The 27,538-nt window shown below is 40.6% G+C and overlaps 2 protein-coding genes across 5 annotated transcripts; one reads left to right on the top strand and one right to left on the bottom strand.

Annotated features, from left to right (window-relative positions):
* Positions 1–156: 156 nt before the first annotated feature.
* Positions 157–4,556, bottom strand: fcf1 (FCF1 rRNA-processing protein). The gene is made up of 8 exons (XM_054796126.1): positions 4,459–4,556; positions 3,739–3,803; positions 3,565–3,636; positions 3,324–3,472; positions 2,306–2,378; positions 2,129–2,216; positions 1,952–2,046; positions 157–1,118 (listed from the first exon to the last, which is right to left on the bottom strand). Exons 1-8 carry the CDS (start codon positions 4,459–4,461, stop codon positions 1,070–1,072), a joined length of 594 nt encoding a protein of 197 aa, XP_054652101.1. The 5' UTR covers positions 4,462–4,556; the 3' UTR covers positions 157–1,069.
* On the top strand, positions 4,540–27,538 carry arel1 (apoptosis resistant E3 ubiquitin protein ligase 1). Of its 4 annotated transcripts, XM_054796120.1 has the most exons (23): positions 4,589–4,631; positions 5,453–5,592; positions 5,713–5,891; positions 6,191–6,359; positions 6,736–6,956; positions 7,126–7,197; positions 8,500–8,726; positions 8,806–9,043; positions 9,116–9,285; positions 9,378–9,558; positions 9,929–10,173; positions 10,254–10,331; positions 11,835–11,976; positions 12,047–12,168; positions 12,242–12,317; positions 12,414–12,523; positions 14,832–15,011; positions 15,285–15,410; positions 19,316–19,445; positions 19,547–19,605; positions 21,238–21,327; positions 21,400–21,575; positions 24,123–27,538. In XM_054796120.1, the coding sequence occupies exons 3-23, from the start codon at positions 5,744–5,746 to the stop codon at positions 24,223–24,225; spliced, it is 3,063 nt and encodes a 1,020-aa protein (XP_054652095.1). In that variant the 5' UTR covers positions 4,589–4,631; positions 5,453–5,592; positions 5,713–5,743; the 3' UTR covers positions 24,226–27,538. The 4 variants fall into 4 exon arrangements, with proteins under 4 accessions (XP_054652094.1, XP_054652096.1, XP_054652095.1 ...); XM_054796119.1 differs by lacking the exon at positions 5,453–5,592 and having other exon boundaries at positions 4,540–4,631; XM_054796121.1 differs by lacking the exons at positions 5,453–5,592; positions 6,191–6,359; positions 6,736–6,956 and having other exon boundaries at positions 4,540–4,631.

Here is a 27,538-nt window from a genome sequence, read left to right as displayed (position 1 = left end):
CACTCGTAAAATGCCGTACAACACTAGTACTGCGGGGGGACTGTTAATTTAATCCCCTGCTTATTCTGTAAATGTACCCCCTTTCAAAGATATGAACAGTCCATGATTTGTCTGGCACGTTTATTTTAACACACAGAATAGCAACAAAACATGTAACATGTTTTAAATCAATTTGTATTTTATTGAGTGTAATATTTGATACGCAAAACATTTGCTGGCAATCACAGAATTCAGACGTTTCTTGTAGTTGGCCACCCGCATTTGTTAGCATTAATTGGTAGCATAAAACGTTTTGTTTGTCTTGCATTCCAGGAATTTGTAATAGGGGTTAAAGACAAGGAAAAGGGTTGAACATGCAGCATTAATAGAAGAACACTAACACTATTTTCTAAAAGACATTTGGACATGACAAGAAACCAGGATAATTCTGTCCATTTAGTCCAAGTGCCTTTACCCTGCATGTTGCAATGTTTCTACTTTATACACATTAACAATATTCTGTATGGCGTACACCATTGGTTCTCAAACGTTTTACAAGTACCATCTCAGACATGGTTTCGCCTGGCAAGTACCTACCACTGTTTGTCAACAGTTTTTAGGTTTGAAAGTGGCATATGAAACGAATTAAACAATATTTAATTGAAAAAAAACATACAATTTCAGCAAATCTTTACTTCATAAAGTCTAGTATTACTTAACGGACAATTATTTAATACTTGTGTAAATTTCTAAAAGAATTACATTTTTATTTTAAATGATATCTGTTGTTTGAGTACCACTAGATGTAGCCTGTGCACAACCAGTGTTTTTTGACACACTTGGCCGTTAAGTATTCTAATTTTGCACTTTTCTGATGCTGTAAAAATTCAAACCAAAAATGAATACATCTGCAACAATATTAATTGACACTCCATAATAATGGTTTGTGACACTTTTATGAGAGCAACATAATTAAAGGTGATACAATGCAAGGTCAAAAATGCACCATCCTCTGCAGTTCAAACCCTTGAACAATTCTGATGTACATAAAGGAACTAAAATGTATATACAGTGACATTTGTACAAATAATCAAAACCTCGGAGCACCGTAATCATCAGGCATTCTTTCAATGTTGTACCTGTTAAAAAAAATAAATAAAAGATTAGTATAATTGTATTTTGTAAGACATGTACAGAGGAACCTTGGTTAGCGTCATTAATCTGTTTCAGAACATCCGACTCTTACCGAAATGTACGCTAAACAAAACAATTTTTCCCATGAGAAATAATGTAAATCCAATTAATCAGTTCCATAAAGCCAAAAGTGTTAACACAAAACATGTTTTTATAGTTGTACATACAGAAAACAATTCTAAATGCACATAAATGATAAATGAAAGGGATAAATGACAATTTAACATCCCTTTTACCTTGATTGAAGATGTGATTGTTGGCAAAGACGGTGATATGGAAGCGACCTACGACCCACCTCCGGGTTTTTTTTCTTGAATTCAATAGTGTTTCTCACCTCCTTTATCAAATGCTGGCATTTGCTACTTTCATTGCCTCCATGGTGGCTTATTTTACTGCCTTATCAAAAAAAAAGAAAAAAAGCTGAGACTTGTGGCGTAACTGTGTGTGTTAGCAAAAAACGACAGCGTCAACAACTGATGACATTGTAGATCGGTGATGGAACTGACTTCCAGTCCTGGTTTCCTTGTTATTAAGCTAATAGGATGCTAACAAGGATGTTTGGGGTAAAAAAACAAAAACACATTAAGAAATCATGCAGTCTATTAATAACACAACAAGATGCACACCATATTATATGCTAACAGGAAAATGTATGTGAACCAAGGCAAAATTTTGGCGTAAATTTTCGATGTAACCAGAAAAACACACGCTTACCAAGGTTCCACTGTATTACATCCAATAGAGTACACGTCTTGACTTGAAATGTTACTGAAGTTACCTGTGGTTTGAGATGTACATGATGGGCACTCCTGGGATCTTCCTTACCCTTCGCTTTAAATCTCTATCCACAGTAGCCAGGATGTAACACTTGTGCTGTAGAAATATTAGTGCATAGTTTGCATATCTGCAACTGTAGCTACTTCATATTACAGAGCTAATCGTTGGATGACAATACCTGTGTTACCCTTTGGACCAGGCAGTCATCAGCGTATGTTCCTTTGTGTGCGCAAGGTAAGCGCTCAAACCTCGGATCCTTTGCTATCCTGCAACAACAAACAAAAGAGTCACCTGATTAGAAAAGTAAGGACATTTTGGCTGATGCATTGGGAGTGTGAAATTTAGTCACTTGTACCTGAGGGCAACTCTGTACTTCATTCCCAGCTTTTCAATTTCAGCCATCACACAGTCTGTGATATAAGGGATACCTGGATCAAAAGAAATGGAAGGATTGTTGCATGTGCATTCTTGTGTATGTGACAAAGCGCCTCGGCCATCTTGTTTACGTATTTGTTTCACAGCGGAAGAAGATGCAAGTGTCTTCGTCACATACACATGAACGCACAGGCGGCGGTGCGCAGGAATATGGCAGGAGACAAATATAACGCTGAGTGTTTTGTGAGGTCTGATTTTTTTGAGAAGCAATTTTTGTGATGCAAATGTATTCATCTTTTGAAGGCATATCGTTTTGAGAAGCCAAACTCTTTACTTAATTGTCCCCAGCAATTCAGCAGTACTACGTCCTTCATCACAGAAATCTGACCAGAACTGGACTTAGGAGACCAAGTGGGGGGTAAGTCGCTGTTATTGGACTACAATGCTGATGGGGATGTCATACAACTTCATGTCAAAAAACCCAAATTATCACTTTAAATGTTCATTTATCCCTTTCATTCGTCATTTATGTGCATTTAGAATTTTGATTCTAAATCTCTTTTATGCATGTAAAACTATCGTAAAAACGTGTCTTGTATTACCATTTTTGAGACTTGAGGCATAACTCAGCAAGAATTACAGCGTCAACTGCTGATGATGTCATAGACGGCCGACTGAGCTGACTTCATTCCTGTTTCCACGTATTAGCTAGCTAATAGGCTGCCAACAAGGACGTTTTGTGATACATAAAGAACACAGTTGCATTCACACAGTGTATTAACAATACGACAATACGCGCGGCATATTGGACGCTAACCAGAAAATGCAAGCAGACCGAGACAAAATTTGGGCTTAAATTTCCTATTTGCCATCAGACCATTTTTTTATTTATGTTACCATTGAAGATTGTAGAAAAGAAATCTACCAATATGTGGGGACGCCAAAGGATAGGGATCAACTGTCCAACTTTGTAGGGAGGAGTTAAATGTGTTTCTTACATTTGGCATACAGACAGTCCATCATAGACTGAACAATGTCCAGCTTGGCCTTGATTGAGAAGTTGATAAAATTGGTATCAACCAGAATGTGGTATGGTGGACCGAGTTGAGTGTTGTACTGGAAGAACAGGCATGATGGGTACTTGGGCCTGCATAAACACATGGCATAAACAATCAGGTCAAAACAGGAAAAAAAAACCTGACCACTATTTATGGTCCATATTGGTATTTGCCAACCTACACTTCTCTCTCCTTCAGCGCTGAAGGGTCTTTCTTCTTTTTTTCATTTGCTTTGGATCGGTCTTGCTCTTTTCTGCAAATTAAACAAAACAAACAACAACAAAAACAAGTGCATTCCCATGAGAACCAAAACTGATAATATAGTAAAAGCCACTGAATACAAATCAGAACTCACATTCGATGATCTTTCATACTGATCATCCGTTTCATTGCAGCAAATTTCTTTGTTTTCTGTTTTGGCTATATGAGAAAACAATCAGAGCGATTAATCGTGGTAGGCACTTCATATCCACCCTCGAGTGTTCCATTCCACAACATGGGGTATTATGGCAAGGGTACAACATAACAATATTACATCTCCAAAGACAAATGACCAAACATGCCGTTAAAATTAACTGACATACTTTAGATTTGATTTTAAAAAAGGGGAATCAAATAGCTGAACACTTTGGTATTAGGGCTGATTAGAATATATATAAATTCAGACCAAGAAAATATGGGACAATTGGGACAACACACAAATATGGTGTTTATACGCCATAACATTGACTTGTTCACTGTTTGTGAAGCTCATTCTAAACTTTACCACCATCAACAATAGTACTATATTCTAACACAATTTATTCTTGGCAAATTACGACGCTATTATGGTAACATTTGAAATTCAACCTCGTAACCGTTATCATATTATTGTGTGTTGTTTTCTAATTGTCCTTTATTATTAAACAAATCGGCTGTGTACGCATAACTTAAAATAGGCTAGGCTACAGTTAGCTCAACGCTCTCATCTATCTATCGCCTACTATATGACAATTAAAGCATGTAACACTAGCAGACACGATTCCCAATACATTATTCAAGTCAGACAACTGTAGAAAATCTGAAACAGTCATACCATGCTGCAATATGTTGATATATCCCTCTCACTATCTAGTTATCAGCGGTTACTCTTGCCCTCGTGTGTTGTCGACACCGCGTTGACGTAATCAACAGTCGACAGTCTTCTGCGTATATTCCGGCTCTTAAGCGCATACCTACCAGTCCACGGTGATGCGAGAATTACCTGAGGTAAAGGGTTTTTTTTCCATTCACGAGATATCAAATTAAGAAGCTGTGTTATTGATGCTTTTGGTTCACACACGGGATGCGATGTGTGTTGTCTTAAGTGTGACGGAGACTGTTGATGTGTTGGCTAGCTTTGTGCTTACACCTAGCTACGTTGTTAATGTAATGCTTTTGTTAGCATCATAGCTTCTCAGTTTCTGGACTTTTTTTGCATTGCGACTATCCCTTGTTATGTTATGCCTTTCTGGCTATTCCTTAGAATATTGCAGTCGAGTATGTAAACTGACCAGTTATGTTCGGTTGTGTTTTTTTTTTTTTGCTTTGTCTCAATAAAAAGACACGTAGCTAGCATGTCACGAATGCTGGTTTTTGTCATGACATCACAAAGCACCTGTTATGTTGGAATTTGGGGTTTGGTTAGCGTTCACACACTCTGCTATAGAGGTTGTAGGTCATTTTAAGCGGAGCTTTATATATTTTTCATTGTGGTAATGCTATTCTCCCATTTGCTAGTTCGTCCCTGAAATGCTACATCAATATTTATGTTTTCTGACTTAACCAATCAACTGCTTGAGCTTCTACGACAGATTTATAGCTTTAAAGTAAGATGCAAGTCTTCACTGGACCCCACTTCGCATTGTATATTACTTGGGTTGTTTTTCAGGGTGCACTAAAAATCAGTTTACACTAACATGCGATATAATTTCTAAATGTTGATGATTTTTCGATTTTACTTTGTGAGCTGTGTCACAAGCAAATTATGGCATTTTACTCAAGGATTCGGAGCTGCACTGTCATTGACAACATCCGAAACTTCCTCCTAGCTCTCCTCGTCCCCCAGTTTGTCGCGCCACCCAGGGCAAGTTGGCTCCACTGTCCTGTCCTGTCCTGTCCGGCCAGGCTTGCTGTCTATCATTCGTCAACAAAACAGTGTGATTTCTTAAAAAACATGGCCCTGAACATGGTGTGTTTGAGAATCAAAATCTCATTTCCAAGCAAGAAAATTGTGATCATTCACGTTTTCCAAAATCGTGCAGCCCAAAGTTGTTTGTGAGTAGTCACTCTGTCTCTTTCTTTCTGTCAGGAGATTAGATTGTGAGTGTCAAGATGGTCTGATGGACCGGTGCTTCTTCCTGACCTTTCTCATCTGCTCCGCGTCGTGGATCTTCTTCTGGGAAGTGCACTGGAAGAAAGGCAAAGAAGGCCAAATTGAGGAATGGCTACAGGGACACCGTCTTTCTCAGTACAAGCATTTGTTTGAAGGTCAGTTTCAGTTGAGAAAATGGAATCATATCAAGAACAAAACAAGCTCTGTATACACTTCTGCTCAGTGGCTGATTATTAGTTCACTAGAAACATTACTGACTTTAGTTTTAAACAACAGTTAGATTGTATCTTGCAATACACGTGTCAGAAAACACTAAGCTTAAAATACAATTACAAGAAGATCAACAACCACTCATTGCTTGTCCCTCTCGAGGGCACACTTCATTTAATCTGTGAAAATGATTTCCCGGCTGTTTCCTGGCGGATTTCACCTGGGTGGTCTGTCATATAATCAGATGTGCAGACCTTGGAGGAGCTGAGTTTGAGTGTCTTGAGTCGCCTGGAAGAGGTGGTGAAGGAACAGCAGAGCTGGAGGGAAATTGCTGAGGCTCATATCCGGCTTCTTCAAGACTTTGCCTTCCAGGAGTGGCTTTGTTCCCAGAACTTGGAACACTTTTACCATACGTAAGTAGGGAGAGCTTTTTCCACTTCTGTTTGTCTGCATACAGCTGGAAACAGTTGTCCTTTTTCTTGAAATATCCTGGCATCACGCAGATTTTTTTGAACGCATAAATCCGATTGCAAGAAAAAATTTACAATATTTAAGCCCATATATTTGTCAGCAAAGTAAAGTTGTGTCCAATGCATTGTTGCATTGTAGCTGATTGAGATTCAGATTAAATGCAAAGTTGATTGGAAACAAATATATGTGTGAGTGGTTGACAGTCAGATCAGTGGTCTTGATATGCCCGGGCACCAAAGGCAGGATTGTGTGCTAATAAAGTAAGAGCAATCTGATAACGTTCACAGCCTGTTTTTATGCATCAATTTTGCTCTTTAGGCTGAAGACTTTGGGTTATATGAATCTGGATGACCTGTCACAGTTTGACAGTCAGCTGCACCTCTCCCTAGCCGCCTGGGGGTATTACTACGAAGACTACGTCAAGCTATTTACTGGCATCAAGATCCTCCAGACCTCCAGGAGGAGTCGCGACCAGGACTACGAGATCCAGCTTGTGCATAGTCTTGCTGAGAGGCGTCTGAATGAGAAGTGGTCAATTGGTGAGACCGTGAACATGTAGTGATGATAGTTCCAATCATCACAGAGCATTTTTCTATCATGAGCACAGTTGAAAAGAAACAACATCCTTTGTGCAATTTTGAAGTAATCATTCACAAGGATATTAATTAAAAAATTCTTACAATAATTCATAAAAATGTGTCTTTGCAGCGGGAGCGCTCCTATTTGGCTGTACTGTGGCGCTGTGCTTCTTGATAAGGGACCTCATGTTTTACGTGATTGGTGAGAACTGTTTGGTACATACAGTATATGTATGTATATACAGTGGTGTGCAAAAGTGATTGCCCCCTTCCTGATTTCTTTTTTTTTTTTTCATATTTGACACATTGTTTCAGATCATCAAATAAATTCAAATATTCGTCAATGACAACACAACTGAACATAAAATGCAGTTTTTAAATGAAACTTATTAAAGGAGAAAAGCAATCCAAACCTACAAGGCCCTGTGTGGAAAAATTGATTGGTTGTTGTTCGGCCATCTGTCCGTGACCTCAAGCTGAAACCAACTTGGGTTCTGCAGCAGGACAATGATCCAAAACACACCAGCAAGTCCACCTTTGAAAGGCTGAAGAAAAACAAAAAAAACACTTTGCAGTGGCCTTTTCAAAGTCCTGACCTGAATCCCATTGAGATGCTGTGGCATGACCTTAAAAAGGCGCTTCATGCTTGAAATCCATCCAATGTGGCTTCTGCAAAGACGAGTGGGTCAGAATTCCTCCACAGCGCTGTGAGAGACTCATTGCAAGGTATCGCAAATGCTTGATTGGAGTTGTTGCTGCTAAGGTTGACCCAACCTGTTTTTTTTTTCTCCCTTAATAAAAGTTTCATTTAAAAACTGCATTTTGTGTTCAGTTGTGTTGTCGTTGATTAATATTTAAATTAGTTTCATGATCTGCAACATTTAAGTGTGACAATCATTAAAAAAAATAAATCACGAAGGGGGCAAGGGCTGCACGGTGGCCGAGTGGTTAGCATGTTGGCCACACAGTCAGGAGATCGGGAAGATGGGGGTCGAATTGCGCATCTCTGTGTGTGGAGTTTGCATGTTTTGTCCGTGCATGCGTGGGTTTTCTCCGGGTACTCCGGTTTCTTCCCACATTCCAGAAACATGCATGTTAGGTTAACTGGAGACTCTAAATTGTCCATAGGTATGAATGTGAGAGTGAAAAATTTTATGTGTGTTCAATGTTGGCTGGTGAACAGTCCAGGGCGTACCCCGCCTCTTGCCCAAAGTCAGCTGGGATAGGCTCCAGCATACCCCCTTGACCCTAATGAGGATAAGCAGCACAGACAATGACTGGATGGTTGGAGGAAGGAGGCAAACACTTTTTCACACAACTGTATATACTCGTCAATATAGGAGGTTTAATTAATGAAAGTAAAATATATGAAGTTGCACAGCATAATCATATTAACTTGAGTGTTCTTCTCTACTTAAGTAGAATATTAAACATATAAAAACTTGTACATTTTTGCAAACATCTTCCAGTAATCCCTCCTTTGCCTGCTCACTTTCTTTGGTAGGTGGAATTACTGTTTCCATCATTGCATTTGTCTTCACCATCAAGTTCCTCTGTGAGCTTGCAGCCAGAGTTGTTAGCTTTCTGCAAAATGAGGATCCAGGTCGACGTGGGGACCGCAGCATCTATGACTATGTGCGGGGCAACTACCTGGACCCACGCTCCTGCAAGGTGTCCTGGGATTGGAAGGAGCCACAAGAAGTGGGGCAGACGATGAGCTTCAGTGTCCAAGTAACGACCAGGCCTTGTGGATTGGAAAGCGTGACATTCCAGTGCGGTGCTAATCGATAATTGCCTCTCGTCTTCTCAGCTCTTCTATAAAAACGGCCAGCCTTTCCCTGCACATCGGCCCGTGGGCTTAAGGGTCAACATCACCCACATTGAACTGGCTCTGGATATCCCTGTTACGCAGGAGGTCTTGCAAGAACCAGAGTCCAATGTGGTAAAAGTAGCTTTCACCGTGCGCAAGGCCGGCCGCTATGAAGTTGCTGTCAAGCTTGGTGGCCTCAATGTGGCCTACAGCCCGTACTATAAAATCTTTCAGCCAGGTTGGTTTTGATTGAGTCTAATCTGTTTTCAGTGTCTGCTTTTGGTTGATGGCTGTCTTTGCAACACTTCAGGAACAGTTGTCCCATCTAAGACCAAGATAGCCTACCATTTCTCTACGCTGGTGCTAACACACAGCCAGCAGCATACTCTGCAAATTGAGCCCAGGGACGAATATGGAAACCCCACAAGTAACTCTACATCGCTGACAGATGAGGCAAACTACAGCGTCCATGTGCACTCTGTAAGTTATAAAAGTTGAACGCTCCCAACTCTTGTCTTATAATTTTGATCCAATGTGTTTGCTGAGAGGACGTTGTCATGTTTTTGTGGCAGCTGGGCACAGTGGACGATGACAGTATGGAGGGCCAATACAGTAAGACGGTGTCCCTCAACAAGCAGCAGTGTCAGGTTCTGATGAGACTGACCCTGTGGAAGACTGGCTGTTTCAGAGCCCGCATCTCCTATCAGGATCAGCCACTCAGCAACGGGGAGTTTGACATTATTGTTCTCAATGGTGAGCAAATTGTAACGTGCTGGTGTTGAGATTGTGATTTGGGAATGGAAACTTACATACTCTATGGACTCGAATAGAAGATAGCCCTGAATATACTGTAAGATGATCCCTCTTTTACAGGACCTTTTTTTGGGTAGATCTTTTTTGAGAAAAAATAAAATTTCTCCAGGTCACTTCTGTGTGACAGGAAGAAAAGCCCTGACTCGCTCAGTTGTTTGGTTCCACTCATCTTTTTACAACTTTTTCTATGGAATATTTGGTTCAGTTTAATTAAACAATTGTCTATCTTTACTTTAGTCAATCAGTGTGATTTAGTCAACTGCTCATACCTAATATTAAAGCTGAATGACCTTTTCCCCTCGTCTCACAGAGAATGAGAAGGCCTGTGTGGAGAAAAATGTGTCCACGCCAGGCATCAGCATCTATTTCGAGGCGTACCTCTACAGCAGCGGCAACTACAGCAGCTGCTCGTGGCAACTACCGGCCTCCTCTCTGCTGGCTCCCCAGAGGAGGCCGTCCACGGCAGATGAGGAGGACGAGCACGACTCTCCTGTGGAGGGGCAATCTGAAAAGGTCAAGAAACCAAAAAAGGTCTACTGTTACATATCGCCAAAGGCAAGTATATTGACCAAATCATAGCCAATAACTTGACTGTGACAACATGTAGCTTACACAGATTTCTTTTTGTCAAACAGCAACTGTCTGTGAAGGAGTTCTACCTGAAAATTATTCCATGGCGCCTTTTCACCTTTCGAGTATGTCCTGGAACAAAGGTAACAAGCAAAGTCGGTAAACAAAAAGAGTAAAGCTGCAAGCAGCATTGAACGGGGCCTCACATCCCCATGCAACACAGGGTTTATTAAACTTCCTTGCAGGCCGCTAACTCAAAGCAGCTGGGTGGCACTGTAATTTATTAAAGAAAGGATCTCTTCAGGGTGTTGTCTTTATCATACACACCAATTGTTACAGAAGTCTGACCCTTTGCAGCCAAGTTATTCGGGTTTCAGGATTCGAGTCATGAAATGCTCCTTCCACATCATATGGCACAGACTAAAATCCTTCGTAATTTATCATTGCCCAACTGTATAGTATCTGTGATTTTGATTTCGGCTCATTTGGTCACAGTCCCTAGGAAGAGTTTGTCAAAGGACAACCCCTGGGTTTTGCCCATAATGTACTACTTCCTGTTTGTCTTCTGAACGTGGGTTCTTGAGACATTTTTGTGCGGCCTGTCATGATAGATGTCTCCACCAAATTTTGTGACGATCCAAGACACTGGTGTCGGGTGCAAATGTATTTATTACTGAGTGAATTTTTGGGGTTCATGTTCGGGACCACTGAAATAGGAAGTTTTTCACCAGGTCTGATGCATCTGTAAACGGAGTTGTCATTCACATTAAGGTCGTCAAAAATGCAAGGAAATGCGGACAATAATAAACATTGCAGTTTTAGTAGAAATAGAACATCTAGATTTAGCCTGTTGGACTGATTAACTTTGAATTTAATCAATGTTAAAGGGATAGTTTGGATTTTTTTGATATGAAGTTGTATGACATCCCCATTAGCATTGTAGTCCAATAATAGCGACTTACCCCCCACTTGGTCTCCTAAGTTCAGTTCTGGTCAGATTTCTGTGACAAAGAACGCAGTTCCACTTAGTTGCTGGGGACAATTAAGTAAAGAGTTTCGCTTCTCAAAACAGTATGCGTTCAAAAGATTAAAACATTTGCATCACAAAAATGCCTTCTCAAAAACTCAAACCTCACAAAACGCTCTACGTTATATCTGTCTCCCTCCGTATCCCTGCGCACTGTTGCCTGTGCGCTCATGTGAATGTGACGAAACACTTGCATCTTCTTCTGCTGTGGTACACAGACGTAAACAAGATAGCCGCTGCGCTCCGTCGCGGAAGTAGATGCGAGTGTTTTCATCACATACACATGAACGCACAGGCAACAGTGCGTAGAAATACGGCGGGAGACAAATACAACATCAAGCTTTTTGTGAGGTCTGATTTTTTTGAGAAGGCACTTTTGGAACGCAATTGTATTTATCTTTTGAACGAATATTGTTTTGAGAAGCTTAACTCTTTACTTAATTGTCCCCAGCAACTAAGCGGAACTATGTTCTTCATCACGGAAATCTGACTAGAACTGGACTGAGGAGACCAAGTTGGGGGGGGGTAAGTCACTGTTATTGGACTACAATGCTGTCATACAACTTCATGTCAAAAAATCCGAACTATCCCTTTAATTAAATACCTCTTTTCATTTCAGTTTAGCTATCACGGTCCAGACCCTGTTCACAAGTACCTAACCCTTGTGGTGGATGATGGGATCCAGCCGCCGGTGGAGCTTAGCTGCAAAGACAGAAACGTCATGGCTGCCACCTTCATCCGTTTTCTACACAAAAACATTGGTTAGTTATTCAAACTTAATACATTAACTTCTTGCTGTAGCTTGTTGTTACAATAGTAATGTGTGCACAGGTGGCTCTGAGACGTTCCAGGACAAAGTGAACTTCTTTCAACGTGAACTCAGGCACATCCACTCCAAGAGACCTCGCACCAAGACTTGCCTAAAAATCACCCGCCACTTGATTCTCGATTCAGTGAGTAGTTTTGCATCCAGGAATAAACAAGATGGTTTTTCCAGCTCCTCTTGTTAAATTTACCTTCTGTCAGTCCCTAAAGGCAACACGGAACTTCTCGGTGTCAGACTGGAATAAGAACTTTGAGGTTGTTTTTCAGGATGAGGAAGGTAAATAACAGTTCACACCAAATAATGACCACCCTGTAAACAGGTCAACCAGACTCCAATCTAATAATGCAGTAATATTTGAATGTTGATCTGCAGCTCTGGACTGGGGAGGTCCTCGCAGAGAATGGTTTGAGCTCATATGCAAGACCCTCTTTGACACCTCCAACTACTTATTCACTCGCTTCAGCGATAACAACCAGGGCCTGGTGAGATGTTTGCTCATATTCTCCTAAAAGTTGAAAAAATAAATAAATACAAAAGTTTACTCGATGATTTTGACACCCTTCAGATTGGCTGACTCAAGCGGTTGTCAACTTAACCGAAACTCGCCATTGCTTGCATGTTTACTTATAACATCTTTCATTCTTCTGTTTTTATATGATGTTTTATACTCTTAACAGAACGGCTGCTGTAATTTTGTTGTATGTCTTGACTACGATGACAATAACGCTTTCGTACATGCGCACATCTTTCTTCCAGTCCAAAAAAAAATTAAATGGACTGATTTTGTTTTGTGGTAGAGTCCATGATAATACTGCCATGCTTTTTATTTTGAAGCTTACTTTGCACTGAACAGAAAGTCACTGTGCACCTTTTAATGCTGTGTAATCAAACACGTCGACACAAACTGATTTTTCCATAGAAATGACCCCGTTTTGTTGTCAAGCGGTCGACCATGTATGCCGACATCGACTTAAGTGGGAACTTTTTAGTAAAAAGAAGAGTAGGACTTGATGAGTTGGTTGACATAGACGTAAAGGGGGCCAACTTAAACAGGCAGGACTGTATTACATTAAAAATAAAAGTAATTACAACTTTGGCTATGAACACGATGTTATGAGTACCGGTAGATGATTGATGATTGGTTAAATGGATGCACACAGGCATTTCTGTGTGGAGTTTGCATGTTCTCCCCGTGCGTGTGTGGGTTTCCTCCAGGTACTCCATTCCAAAAACATGCATGTTAGGTTAATTGGTGACTCTAAATTGTCCATAGGTATGAATGTGAGTGTGAATGGTTGTTTGTCTATATGTGCCGTGCGATTGGTTGGCCACCAGTCCAGGCTATACTCCACCTCTCACCCGAACTCAGTTGGGATAGGCTCCAGCATACCCCCGCAACACTAGTGAGGATAAGCGGCATAGAAGATGGATGGATGGATGGATGGATGGAATGCATACAGGTCCAATGCAGGGGAGTAAATTCCAGAAATTATGAATTCTGCTGATTGGAATGTAAAAAAATTTAATTTGTATAAATGTGGTTTATACAATGTCCCAAGAACCAGATTTGGCCGCCGAAGACGAGGTGCTCAGGCACCCGCCCTCGAACGCCACCCAAAGCACAATGCACCCGACCCTTATGCTTGCCCCCGCAGATGTTACCAAGGAGTTCAAGTTCATTTCATTTTCTACTAGAGTTGGGCAAAATGGACGATATGTATCACGATGTGACGATATAATTAAAATCAGCGGAGTCTTGTATACAAAGCTACAAACTTTAACCCATATCAATACACTTAATTATAAAGGACATTTATTGATGTATTGGTAACAAACTGTGCAATACAGCAAGTGCATTTAGTGTCTAAATTAAGAGTTTTGTGTGTTTGACTAGGTAAGTGTAGACGTGCTCGCTGACTCCTCACGCTTCATGACACACTCTTCATACTCAACTCTGTGTTTGCGCTTGAGATGGTAGAACAAATTTGTCATGTTCCCACCTTTTGCCGTCACTGTTGCTTTGCAAACTTTGCATATTACGGTCTCTTGCTTCTTTTATTCATTGATGCGATACGTCAATGGACAATTTTGCCCAGTAATTCAAAAATGGATGTAGCCTGGCTAACCTTTCTAATGAGACGTCAGCCTCTGCGCACATTGCTACAAAATCTTCAAAAACTGGAATGCCCGTGCTTATGATTAAGGAAGATGTAGTCACCGATGCAATTCCAACTGCATATGTAAGATATTTTTTATGATAGGCTTATTTTGTTGACACAGTTAGACAACGTGGGGCAAACGGCACTCTAAGGCCGGAAGTGTGTTCTGTGTGTGTTGAGAATGTCTGTAAGACGAGCTGGGTGCAAGAATAAACGTGCTTCTCGTCTTTTTTCACTCAGAACCTGCATGTCGTCATCGGGCATTGTAAAATGCTCCTTACATTAGCAGTAAAACACAATGCGGTGTAAAAATGCTTATCCACTCGTAACCTCGCTTATCACCATTTCATCAACTCTAGGTCATCAACTCTGCTTTTTTCCTTTTTAAATTAACATTTATACCGGTATTAGTCATTTTCTTATCATTGGAAGAATTTATATTGGTATAGAAAAATTATCGGCCAACCCTATTTTCTATACAGCGCCAGATCACAAAATAAATAAATTAAGCATACATTTTGTATAGAACAGATCATTACATTATTAAAAGAATCAAAAGATGTCCTGTGGTTGTCTGTGCTGTGCATATTATGTGTTTTTTAAAAAGATAATTTGCTACGACCTCATTCAGGTGCACCCAAATCCCGAGCGACCGCCACACCTGCGGCTGAAGATGTACGAGTTTGCCGGCCGTATTGTGGGGAAGTGCCTGTATGAGTCTGCGCTGGGCGGGGCTTACAAACAGCTAGTCCGAGCTCGCTTCACACGCTCCTTCCTGGCCCAAATCATTGGCCTAAGGATGAATTACAAGGTACGAAGCACAAGAAAGCTTTGCACCAGTGTTTGTTGTTTATGTGCTGGTTGGCAGCTGGTCTGCATAATCAATCAAACATTGCAAACCAAAGAAACCTCATTTTTATCCCTATTTTATTTATAGTTGTATTCACAGAGAACAAGTCTGCTAATTATTCTGCAATTACCAAACAGACCCATTTGCCACTGGGAATGTTTATTTAAACTCAAATTTCTTGTGTTTTCATTTACCCCTCCATCCCACCACCCCACCCTTTCCATGTGCTTCCAGTACTTTGAGACGGATGACCAAGAGTTCTACAAGACCAAAGTGTGCTTCATCCTGAACAATGACGTGAGCGAAATGGACCTGGTGTTTGCTGAGGAGAAGTATAGCAAGTCGGGACAGCTGGAAAAGGTGACGCAAACACCTCCTCACTCTCTCCCTCCCTTTTTTTTCAGTCCATGACGTCTTTTCACAGGAGATAGAAACCATAAAGCAAATAAAAGATAAACCAAATTGATTTATACTGGCATGAACATTGTTATTCATAAAGTTGAGGCATTGAGGCTTAACATAATTTTGAATTGCATGAGTTTGACATCCCTTGCATGTTATTTGACTCTGTATTTGCATATCATTGCAGCAAAGGGGTATTTATTGCAGGATCACCAATACAGATCAAAATCTTAAGACCAGTTGAAAAATTGCTAGAATTTTCATTTTGCACATTTGGATCTTAATGAGGTTTTAAGTAGAGCTACAATATGCAAAAGCAAGAAGGGGGGGTGAGACAAAAAACATTTGTCACTTGTAATTTAAACCAAAAAAAAATAAATGACATAGGTTGTTTATCACCTGATCAAAAGTTTAAGACCACAGGCTATAAAAGCCAAAATCTGCTCAAAATGTTCATTTTCTGTCAGGCATTCACACTCTCATGCCCCCCTGATGGCTAAAGCTAAGAAGCTGTCTCTTTTTGAACGTGGTCGGATTGTGGAGCTGCATAAGCATGGCCTCTGGCAACGTGCCATTGCTGCTGAGGTTGGGCGCAGTAAGACAGTCATTCAAAATTTTTTGAAAGATCCTGAGCATTATGGAACAAAAAAGTGAAGTGGTAGACCCAAAAAAATCACACTTGCGCTGAGCCGGAGGATCTTATTGGCTGTTCATGAAGACACAGGGCGGTCTTCAACCCAAATTAAGGCCCTTACTGGTGCCAACTGCAGCGCAATAACCATCAGACGGCATCTGTGGGAAAAGGGTTTAAAAAACAAATTCAAAGACCTCGTCTCCTTCAACGCCACAAAAGTGCCCGTTTAGACTTTGCCAGGGAGCATCAAACATGGGACATTGAAAGGTGGAAAAACATTTTATTCTCTGATGAGAAAAAATGTAACCTTGACGGTGCAGATGGCTTCCAACGTTACTGACATGACAAGGAGATCCTACCTGAGATGTTTTCTACCCGGCACAGTGGAGGGGGCTCAATCATCGTCTGCTTTTTCATTCTGTGGAACACTGGAACTTCAGGTGGTGCAGCGTCGTCAAACAGAGGCTGCTTACGTGCAGATGTTGCAGCGGGCATCCCTCATGACTGAGGGCCCTCGTCTGTGTGGTAACAGCTGGGTTTTTCAATAGGACAACGCTGCAGTTCACAATGTTCGCTTGACAGAGGACTTCAGGGAGAATAACATCACTCTTTTGGACCATCCTGCATGTTCCCCTCATTTAAATCCCATTGAGAACATTTGGGGATGGATAGCAAGGGAAGTTTATAAAAATGGCCATCAGTTGCAGACAGTTGATGCCCTTCGTGAAGCCATCTTCACCACTTGGAGCAATGTTCCCACTAGCACTCGCATCAAGCATGCCCAAACCAATTTTTGAGTGATTAACAAGAACAGTGGAGCTACTCATTACTGAGTCCTACTGAGATAATGTTTTGTTCTGGTTTGGAGAGTTTTTTGGAAGTTTTTTAGCGATGGTCTTAAACTTTTGATCAGCTGAGAAACAGCCTATTTCAGTTTAATTGTTGTTTTCAATAAATTACTTTTTCAAAGTGCTTTTTGTCTCACTCCCCCTTCTTGTTTTTGCATATTGTAGCTGTACTTAAAACCTCATTAAGTTCCAAATGTGCAAAATGCAAATTCTAGTCTTAAGATTTTGATTAGGAGTGTATTGTATGTACAGTAATGAGATGGTATTTTTTCCCTAGAAAAAGTCTATAATATAAAGACTGTTCATCTTATATTTGGGGTCTACAGATTTATAAATGCAAAATAGGAAGGTGGTGCCAAACTCCCCAAGTGAGTCAGAGCTTTTCTTCTTGTTGCTTGCGTACACCAGTGACCTAGAGCCTCATTTATAAAGGTTGCTGTGAACAAAAAAACTTGAGTCGGCATGGGTGAAATGTCTGCCACATGTCTGGAACACATTTATTGCAACACACGAGCACAAGTTTTATTTACATGGCTTACTTCTGTGATTATATCTACTGTATTGGGTAATATGAGTGTAAAGGTGACTATATGGCTGTTATTTTCATGTCTAGAGGGCTTTAATAATTTTAAAACCTTTATTTAGGAGCTCGTAAACAGGTTTTCTATGCTCTATGAAAATATTCCATTTATAAATAAGGAATCTTAGTTGGCAGAAATTCACTTATCACGGTCAGCTCAAGAACCAGTTAACCACGATAAACAAGGGATTACTGTATTCCTATACACCCATGCGTGGAGCTCATGCAAATTTGGTGCCACCGTGACATAATGCTCCTACACTCATGAAAAGAAAAACACAGATGAAATATAAAATGTAAAGCACCACTGGGGTTGCCAACTGTCCCTTTATAAACTGAATCCTTCTGTATTTACGAACATAAGTAAGCATCTCGGACCGCACGGTGGCCTAGTGGTTAGCATGCTGGCCACACAGGAGATTGGGAAGATCATGGTTTGAATCTCGGTTGGGCATCTCTGTGGGAGATTGCATGTTCTGCATGGGTTTTCTTCAGGTATGTGAGTATGAATGGTTGTTTATAATCACCCAGCGATTGGCTGGCGACAAGTCCAGGGTGTACCCTGCCTCTCGCCCAAAGTCAGCTGGGCTAGGCTCCGGCATACCCGCGACCCTAGTCAGGATAAGGGGCATAGAAGATCGATGGATGGAAGTAAGTAACTTTAAAAATAAAGTTCACCACAGTGGTAGGGGTGAACGTTTTGTTTTGCACGAGAGGCAAAAAGAGGTGATGACGCAACTGCACACTAAAAGATGTCACTTTTCAAGCAGTTTTGAGTCATAAAAGCGGCCACAAGGTGGCAGAAGTGCATTTGATAAGAGCTCGGCATGGATCTTTTGTATGTAAAAACACACTCGACAGCAAGGAAGAAGTGGAAGAGCATGGAAGAGTGTAGCGGAAATTTTAGCGCTGCACACAGTTCAATTGTATTGCATTGTAAAATTGTATTTTAAAAATTGTAAATAGTTCATGGTGTTATATTTTTAAATAAATTGTTATTTTGATCTAAAACATCCTTTTTTGTAGTTTATGTTGTTGTATAGTTGTGAAAGTTATGCTTGAAATGTATCTTTTTACAAAAAGCTGTTTTTCTTCTTTGTTGGGAACTGATATTTTCCTGAAACTTACCTATGGTCTTCTGCTGATAACTAAAGAACGGAAAAATTTAGTCACAAACTTTTTTTTCTGAGTCTAATCTTTCTGTAGGTTCCATGTTTATATAGCCATAGAACACAATATTATGTGTGCCTTGATAAATTAGTCAAAATCGACTAAAATGGCCGGTACTGAAGGGATTGTCTTTTGAAAAATGGCTGGGATTGAATGAGTTAACATCATCAGCATTGCCAGGGCGGAGCTCTAGTGTGCAAAATTCACTGCAGGTGGTATTTTATAATGAGAAGACTGTGTACAAGTGTGCACCACATGCTTTTATAGATTTTAGTTTTTTCTTGCGCACCTAGATTCTGAGGTTTGTGAGTATGCGATGTTTTTACGCTGCAATCCACGCACACTTTTATAAATGAGGCCCCTGGAGAGATGCAGCCATGACACAGAGACCCACTGGGAAAAAAGTGTCTCTTACGCTGTTAGCAAGTTATTTGCCAAGGTAATGGTGATCAATGAAGCCATCAAATTGCACTGATAATTTAAAAAAAAGGAAATTTTACTTTTTTGCTTCTTTTGTTCTTTGATTCCAACAACGGGTCATCTTAAATTTGGTGTCTTCTTATGTTCTAGTCAATAGGCTGCATCTGCAAGACCATCCAACACTTTTTCCAAATGTTTTTGTCTGCTGCAGGTTGTGGAGCTGATCTCAGGGGGAGCCCACATTGCTGTTACCAATGAAAACAAGATGCATTATCTCAACCTGCTGGCCCAGTACAGGCTGGCCAGTCAGGTGAGAGATGAGGTGGAACATTTCCTGAAAGGTATGGAAAAAAGCGGCCTGCCAGTGTTTGCCTCATGCATCCGGTCTGAGATCATGAGAAATGTGAACGTTATGAGTGTTGTTTTTCCTGATCAATTGCAGGTCTGAATGAACTGGTTCCAGAAAATCTGCTAGCCATATTTGATGAGAACGAGTTGGAGGTATGTGTGACCATTACCCGGAAGTGCTTTTCTTTAAGAGCATACACTAGGCCATTCGTACCTTTATGGACATGAAGCTGATTCTCCCTCACTCTCCTGGCCCCTACTGGCCTTGGCTGACACTGTATTTGAGCCACAACCCATTTGTGACATCACTTCGATTTTGCTGTGTTAGTGCAATTTCTTTGATATTAAATGACATGTCTTTATTATGCACATGAATGTAGTCATGGGTAAGCAAGCGCGCTGTGGGTTTAACTTTCTATTGCAGTAGATACCCTCCAAGACAGGAATAGGGGGCCATCAAGTAACATGTGGAACATATTGTAAGTGAACCACACTGACTATACAGGTATCAAATTAAAGGCTTACACACTAATATACATGCAAAACTGTTGTATAGTAGTAGTATTAGTTTCAATTTACGTGTACAGTCGTCCCTCACGACATTGCAGTTTGAATTTTGCGGCTTCACCCTGTAACAGGTTCTTGAAAATAATCATGCTGTTTCGTGGTTGAATACGGCTTATCATGTGTCAAAAAATCTGCATATATGATATATATGAAGCATTTTCAAGCATAAAAATGGCTAAATGAACTGAAATACAAACACAGTCAAACACTCAAAAGACGCAGTTAAAGATTATCAAATGTACTATTCCACACTGGTAGGAGACAGTAGTGGTCCTGTAATGTTCAGTGAGACACACAGGGATTGCCAGAACAACAGACTTTTATTGCAGGTTTGAATTATCTCACAACAGGCACAATAATCCCTAATAAAAACGTGGGCTACTGTTGCGGCTATTACCCACGCAAAGCTGAACCCCCAACGTCACTCCCTGGCTGCCTCTCAGGTCCCTGAGGGAACACATTTTTAGTAACAAAAACAAGCAAAACAAGTCTTATTTGTGTCTTAAATGGCTTATTTACTCTTATTTTGTGTATCACACTGAGTAATGCGAGTTTAAAGGTGACTATAGGGGTGTTATTTCATGTCCAGACAGCTCTAACTATATTTAGAAGGTCATAAACAGGTTTTCTATACTCTAACTACAAAAATACTCAATTTATAAATAAGGACTCCTACTTCACAGAAATTCACTTATCTGGAACCAGTTAACGGCCTCAAACTATGGACTACTGTATGTTAAGAGTGTAAGCATTTATTTTGATACCCCCATAGTCGGTGAGGTTACTTGTAATATTTTTGATTGCACCCTGCGTGAGCTAAGCCTTTGGGTTGATTGAGTCACGGCATCAACAATTACCACATATTTATAAATTCTCACCAGTTCAGAGTAAATCAGATGGGGTTTCTTCTTCTCTATTATGGAGATTAAAGGCACCTGGAGGTGGGATTTCCCACAAATAAGAAAATTATGTCCTGTTCAAAAATCTCCAAATATGCGAGGTAGCGAATGTATGTTTACATCATGAATTGTGTCTGTTATCTTTAAGAACCTGCATTGAGTGGTCACATTACAGTCATTCGGACTCTGCTACATAGTGCATGTGTGCCTGAATTTGCACCGGTTCAAGACCACCTCTTCCAATCGTGCCAAAGAAGGGGAAGCATGCCCCAGTAAGAGTACGGCCTGAAACTCATACAGATAATGTTTTTGTTTTTAGCTGCTGATGTGTGGCACCGGAGATATAAACGTGCAGGACTTCAAGACCCACGCTGTGATCGTCGGGGGATCGTGGCATTTTAGGGAGAAGGTCTGTCAGGGAAATTGACACTGTTGTCACCTCGGGCATTACTCCTGACAATGTTCACGCTCTCACACGCAGGTGATGAAGTGGTTCTGGGCAGTGGTATCCAGCTTCACTCAGGAGGAGCTGGCTCGCCTCCTGCAGTTCACCACTGGCTCCTCCCAGCTGCCTCCTGGAGGATTCAACACTCTTTGCCCCTCTTTTCAGATCATTGCAGCCCCCACACACAGCACCCTACCCACTGCACATACCTGGTTAGTAGGAAACACACATCAAAATCCATTTGAATTCAATAGTTTTTTTTTCTTTAACTATTTTAGTTTGTAGTCGTCGTAAAGGGACAAGTGACTGTGTTAAAGACGTTACTTTTATTGCAAATGGTTATCCAAAATCAGAGAAGATTGAGGCGTATACGCATAGGAAATAATGTAGTAAAAGCTGATCAATCATAGCCCTTACGGTCCGCGTCCCCGAGACGTAAGTGGGTTTGGAGCAGGAGGAGAGAGCTTGCGTAGCGTACACAGGCGCCTTGACGCAGAAGCATAAACCAGGCTTTAGAGAAGTGCGTGTACAGCATGTATAGCCATGTATATGTATACTGTCCTCTGAAAATAACTCAATGCACAGCCATTATTGTTTGAACTAGAGGTCTCCAACCAGTAGCTTGGAAACCACCCGTGACCGATTACCACAAAATATTGTAGCAGAAAGACAGTCACCTCACAGCTTTTTTCAAATTGTACAATTTGAATGTTGCCAGTCATATAAATAAAAACACAAATCGCTCACGCCTCCTTTTTTTTTCCAGAGTAGTGTTTATAATGATGAAAACACGTGCACTAGAAAAAAATGCATACTGAAATACAAGATGCAAATGCAAAATAGTTTTTTGTTGATGTTTTCATACAAAATTAGATTTATAGATACTAGGGCTGTCTTCGACTAAAGATTTATACAGTCGAATCTGATTCGTTAGATTTTGTCTATAGTAATATTTGAATTTTTTAGTTTGTTTAAGAGCAGAGCTAAAGGTGATCCCAACAAATAAACAGATCTCATTTGCGATTTTTCCCACCTCAAAGAAACAGGCTGAAACACTGAGAAACAAATAAAAATGGTAGGTGTGCAGAGACAGTACCTTCATTTATTTAGTGACACGGAAAGCAAGACGAACACAACCGGAACAGGGTCGCGTTGGCGCACAACAGAAAAGTGCACATACAATAGGAACAACATGGCTTGAAAAACAACAACATGCCAAAACACTCAGTTGGCAGCCTAATTTCTTGTCTTAAAATTCACTGTGGGGATATAATATGAAGTTGCCGTAACAGCCTCACCTGTCTTAAATGATATTCCGTAATGATCCAACGATGTTGGTGGTTGTCATCTTTAACCTTCTTTAGCAATGCGTCTGTGTAGGCTCTCAGTCATACAGGAGTGGTGGTTTGAGGTTTAATTTGGACCCTGTGTTCAGCAGGTTACTGAGACCAAAACCCACAGCTCTTAGTCTTGCAAATGAGGTGAAGCCAGGGCCGAGCCAGAACAATAGATGCTAACGAGCCAGTATCAGAGTCGTTCATACCCAACTCAGGGAGCGACACTTCCCTTTTATCGGAGGTGTTAATAGCAGGAAAGGATTATACCACTACTCCGCCCAGGCTTAGTGTAAGGAACCAATAGGAGGAGGGTGTTGGCACACCAATTCCGCCCACTCTTACTGTATTTAAGGCCTAGGCTACCAGCACTTATTAGTTCGCTGACGAAGCTCTTCGGATGAGGAGCGAAACGTCCGACACATTCTTCACAGAAGTACAGATGACATCTCAAGAAGCCTTTTCCTTAACCTTCTTTAATCATCTTTAACCTTTTCAAAATACTTGCACACTTTGGATGACTTTTTTTAGTGACTTTTGGCTTTTTAGCTAATAAGTCCGTTGATGGCGACGGTCTTCCTAGCATTCAAAGCTAACGCTCAGTGTGGCTCCTTCGATTGTGCCACTGAAGCAGGTGATTTTATTGATGTGTGGCAAGTATAAGTCTTCAGTTAAACACACACGTCATTTTCCAGTTCTTTATTATCACAAATTAGGCTGTTATTGTATCAAAATAGGCTATTTCTAACAAAAACAAAGACATTCTTTGTAAAAAATGCATCCTTAGCAGCAGCTGTGACCCCACCCCAAGTTGTCAGATTGGTACAATCTTGATCACATGACATTTTTATGTGATTCGACGGTGAGATTGTTAGTCGAATCAGACTCCTCCAAATAGAAACGTTGGAATAGTTGACTGTTCTAAGACACCCGTTTGTTCTGGCAAAACAAGCTTTTTCATTTTGTTTGGGTTGAAATAAGCTATGAAAATAAATGTCACGGACAAGTGTAGCTCTTGACCATTTAGATTTTGGAAAAGTAGCTCTCAGAAGACAAAAGGTTGGAGACTCCTGGTCTAAACAGTTGGCAACACAAGATGTATATTGAATATACAATCATCCCGCGCCACATTCACTATCATGTTTTTTCATAAATAAATAAATCATGCTGTTTGTTGGTTGAATCCGGTCTATTAAAAAAAAATGTTGAAGTAAATTGAACATATTTTTTGCCTGAATTAATCATTTTCAAGCATAAAAATGGCTTAATGAACTAAAATACAAATGCAAGGCATTGAGAAGACTCATTTAAATTGTGACTGTAGTATTATACACTGGTCACAAGATGTCAGTAATGTTACTTTAATGGTCAGTGAGACAAGCACCAGACTTGATCACCAGAACTGTGGCCTTCTCTTCTGTCTAGTTTCAACCAGTTGTGCCTCCCCACCTACGACTCGTACGAGGAGCTGCACAAGATGCTGAAGCTGGCCATCAGCGAGGGCAGCGAAGGCTTCGGCATGCTCTGATGGGTGCTGCCTTTACACCACCCATCAGGAGAAGCCAGCCACGCGCAATGCCGTCTTCTTTCCTCTGCATTCATCTGCTTCTAAGATCGCTGGTGGAGAATCATCCATACTCCTTCTGAACTCTTGTTAGGATAAGAAGGGTGTCACATGAGGATGACCGCGCTGGAATCATATGAGCTCATGTATGTACGTATATACTGTAAGTCCCCTTTTTTAAAAAAAAAAAAAAAAAAAGGAAAAGGATCACACAAACTGCAGAAAAGGGTGAGATATGAGTTTCTTTCATTTCTTAATCCTGACGTTAGCTGACTTTTATATACTGTAAGTGAAAGTGAATGACACTAGAGCAAAGGCCTTGAGTATTCTTGCATAACTGAGGAACACTAAAGTGCAGCAGCAGCTCACATGTGATGTCGCTACTGTCTGCATCTCCAGCACTTTGGCCTTAAACCATCAGGGACTGATGTGTGTTTGTAAATATACAATGTCACCCTTTTTTCTTTTTTTTATGTACCTGTACATACTAGTGTACACGAAGGAGCATTAGGGCCAAAAAAAAAATCGAAAATGTACATGTTTTTTTTTTTATATTCTGACTTTATTCTTGCGATGTTACAAGAGAACAAAATTCCATTCCATTCCATTCCATTTTCCTCCGCTTATCCGGGTCCGGGTCGCGGGGGCAGCAGTCTCAGTAGGGAAGCCCAGACTTCCCGGTCCCCGACCACCTCCTCCAGCTCCACCGGGAGGACACCGAGGCGTTCCCAGGCCAGCTGTGAGACATAATCCCTCCAGCGTGTCCTAGGTCTTCCCCGGGGCCTTCTCCCGGCTGGGCATGCCCAAAACACCTCACCAGGGAGGCGTCCGGGAGGCATCCGGACTAGATGCCCGAGCCACCTCAGCTGGCTCCTCTCGATGTGAAGGAGCAGCGGCTCTACTCTGAGCTCCTCTCGGATAACCGAGCTCCTCACCCTGTCTCTTAGGGTGAGTCCCGCTACCCTACGAAGAAAACTCATTTCAGCTGCTTGTATCCGCGATCTCGTTCTTTCGGTCATGACCCATGGTTCTCAGTCGGAAAAGGGTGGATTGCTCCCTCCGGGTTGGGAATGAGGTCCTGCCCCAGGTGGAGGAGTTCAAGTATCTCGGGGTCTTGTTCACGAGTGAGGGAAGGTTGGAGCGTGAGGTCGATAGGCGGATCGGCGCAGCGTCTGCAGTAATGCGGTCGCTGTACCGGACCGTCGTGGTGAAGAGAGAGTTGAGCCGGAAGGCAAAGCTCTCAATTTACCGATCGATCTATGTTCCCACCCTCACCTATGGTCATGAGAACAAAATGTATTATTTAAATAGGAATAGTTTTCCTGTCTTGAGAATAATGTCAAAATATTGAGAGAATAGTCTTAATTTTCTGATTACAAGAATAAAGTGTTAATTTAAGTCGTACAAATAAAGTTTTCATGTTATGAGAATATTTAGTTGTCAAAATACTGCAAGAATGAAGGCATTTTTTCTTTTTTCAAGAAAAATGAAAATAAAACTACATCTTTTTTCCTTGTATTACGTAAAATATATAGATTAATATAGAACATATATTAAAGTTGGAATTTTTGCAGAAAAGAGAAAAGGCATTTGTTCTTATAATACAATATGTTTGTCTTGGAATAGTACGTGCAAAAAAAATACAGCAATAATGATTAATAGTACAAAATTAATAGTACCAAAAGGAAATTAAAATATGGTGACAAATGGGAGAAAACAATCACTATTTTTCTCTTAAAATTCCTTTTTGTTCTCATAATATTACGGCATTTTATTGTCTTAAAAGTGCTTAGCTATAAAAGAATAAACAATATTAGAAGCATGAACTTACATGTAACATTGAGACAACTATTCTCATAAACTAAAAACAACTAGTCTCATAATGCAATATTTTTAATCTAACCTTATTCTTGCTCTATTTACAGTATATACAATGGATACATTTCTACATTTAATCCATTATTCTTCTGACAGTACAACTTTATTCTTGTGATACAGTATAACTTAATTTTTTTGGAACGTTACATATTTAAAAGTTAACAACTTTTTCCGAATATGTCAATTTATTGTCATCAGTGCTGCCCTAATCCTCTTTCGTACTTTAGGTTTTCATTGCGGAGAAGAGATTAGATTACGCTAGATGTTTAATTGGTTGAACGTTATCTTATTTTTTGGGGGTGGGGAGGTTCAGATTTTAAGAATCCATTGTGTTGTTTATACGGTATATGTTTTTAAGTTATTGTGCCGTGAGGAAATGTATGTTTAGCCACTAAGTTGTGAATAAGGAGCAGTTACAAGTTTTGTGTTCTTTTTAAAGCCTGCCTTATTCATGCTTGGCCTCTGATTGTATCCAGACAGGTGCGAAGGCGAGCGGAGCCAACAGCAGTCCATAACAGCTAAGTGGTAGAGCATTTCCTGTTGGCACACGCAAGGCTAACACTGGAAAAGAATCACTTGGTCTACATTCACAGCCTCTGATAGGTTTACCTCAGAAGCTTCCAGGCCGCCTAAGCATCCTCTGACACAGGTGTACAGTGGGTCTGAGCAAACACGCACATACAAGTTCATAGTTGCCTCCCTACCTGTCCCCAATACACAGCCAGCCATTCAGTTGCACTGAAGCATGTTGTCTACACACCCTATTGTCTCGTATTTATTTTGAATATATTCTGAGCCAGCATTACTGTTCTCTTTTGGCTGAGCTGTTCTCTTGTTGAGTTGAAATGTTCCAAATGCTGTTTGTAATCCCATTAGCTGTTTGTAAAGTCAAGCAGCCCTCAAGGCTTACTGAATGTAGTGCTTCAAGTTCTGCCGTGTAACAAGAAAGAGATTTAACACTGGAACTTTTAACGGGGCGTGCTGGCCTTTTTTAAAAGTTTGTGCAATGCAGGTCAATTAAGAACAAATTTAAAGTGCTTAAAATGGAACTTGAGCACTTGTGGTGTGCTGAAAGCATATTTATTGTTAACATTGGTATCTTAGATGAACTTGTAAATCGACGACATTACGTATACAGTATCGAATTAACAAACATGAAGGGGATGTGTGCATCATAGTTTGCATTCTTGTTCTTAGTGATTTCCTCTCACTAACCATCATTTCTAGATTAGATGGCCTCGGTGGCTATTAGCTATAATGTCGATTTTTAATGTCGAGTTGCCTATTACATTTAAAGATGATCTTTTTTTTTTATGGCAAGCCTATGAATGTGTGAGATGTGTGAGATGAATGTGTTAATGGGAATAAAAAAAAACTGATGGACTTAAACCTTGAAAAA

This window comes from Dunckerocampus dactyliophorus, chromosome 13 (genome assembly GCF_027744805.1).
Source record: "Dunckerocampus dactyliophorus isolate RoL2022-P2 chromosome 13, RoL_Ddac_1.1, whole genome shotgun sequence".
NCBI lineage: Eukaryota > Metazoa > Chordata > Actinopteri > Syngnathiformes > Syngnathidae > Dunckerocampus > Dunckerocampus dactyliophorus.
Note: the sequence above shows the minus strand (reverse complement) of the source record. Positions and strands in the feature narration are given on the sequence as shown.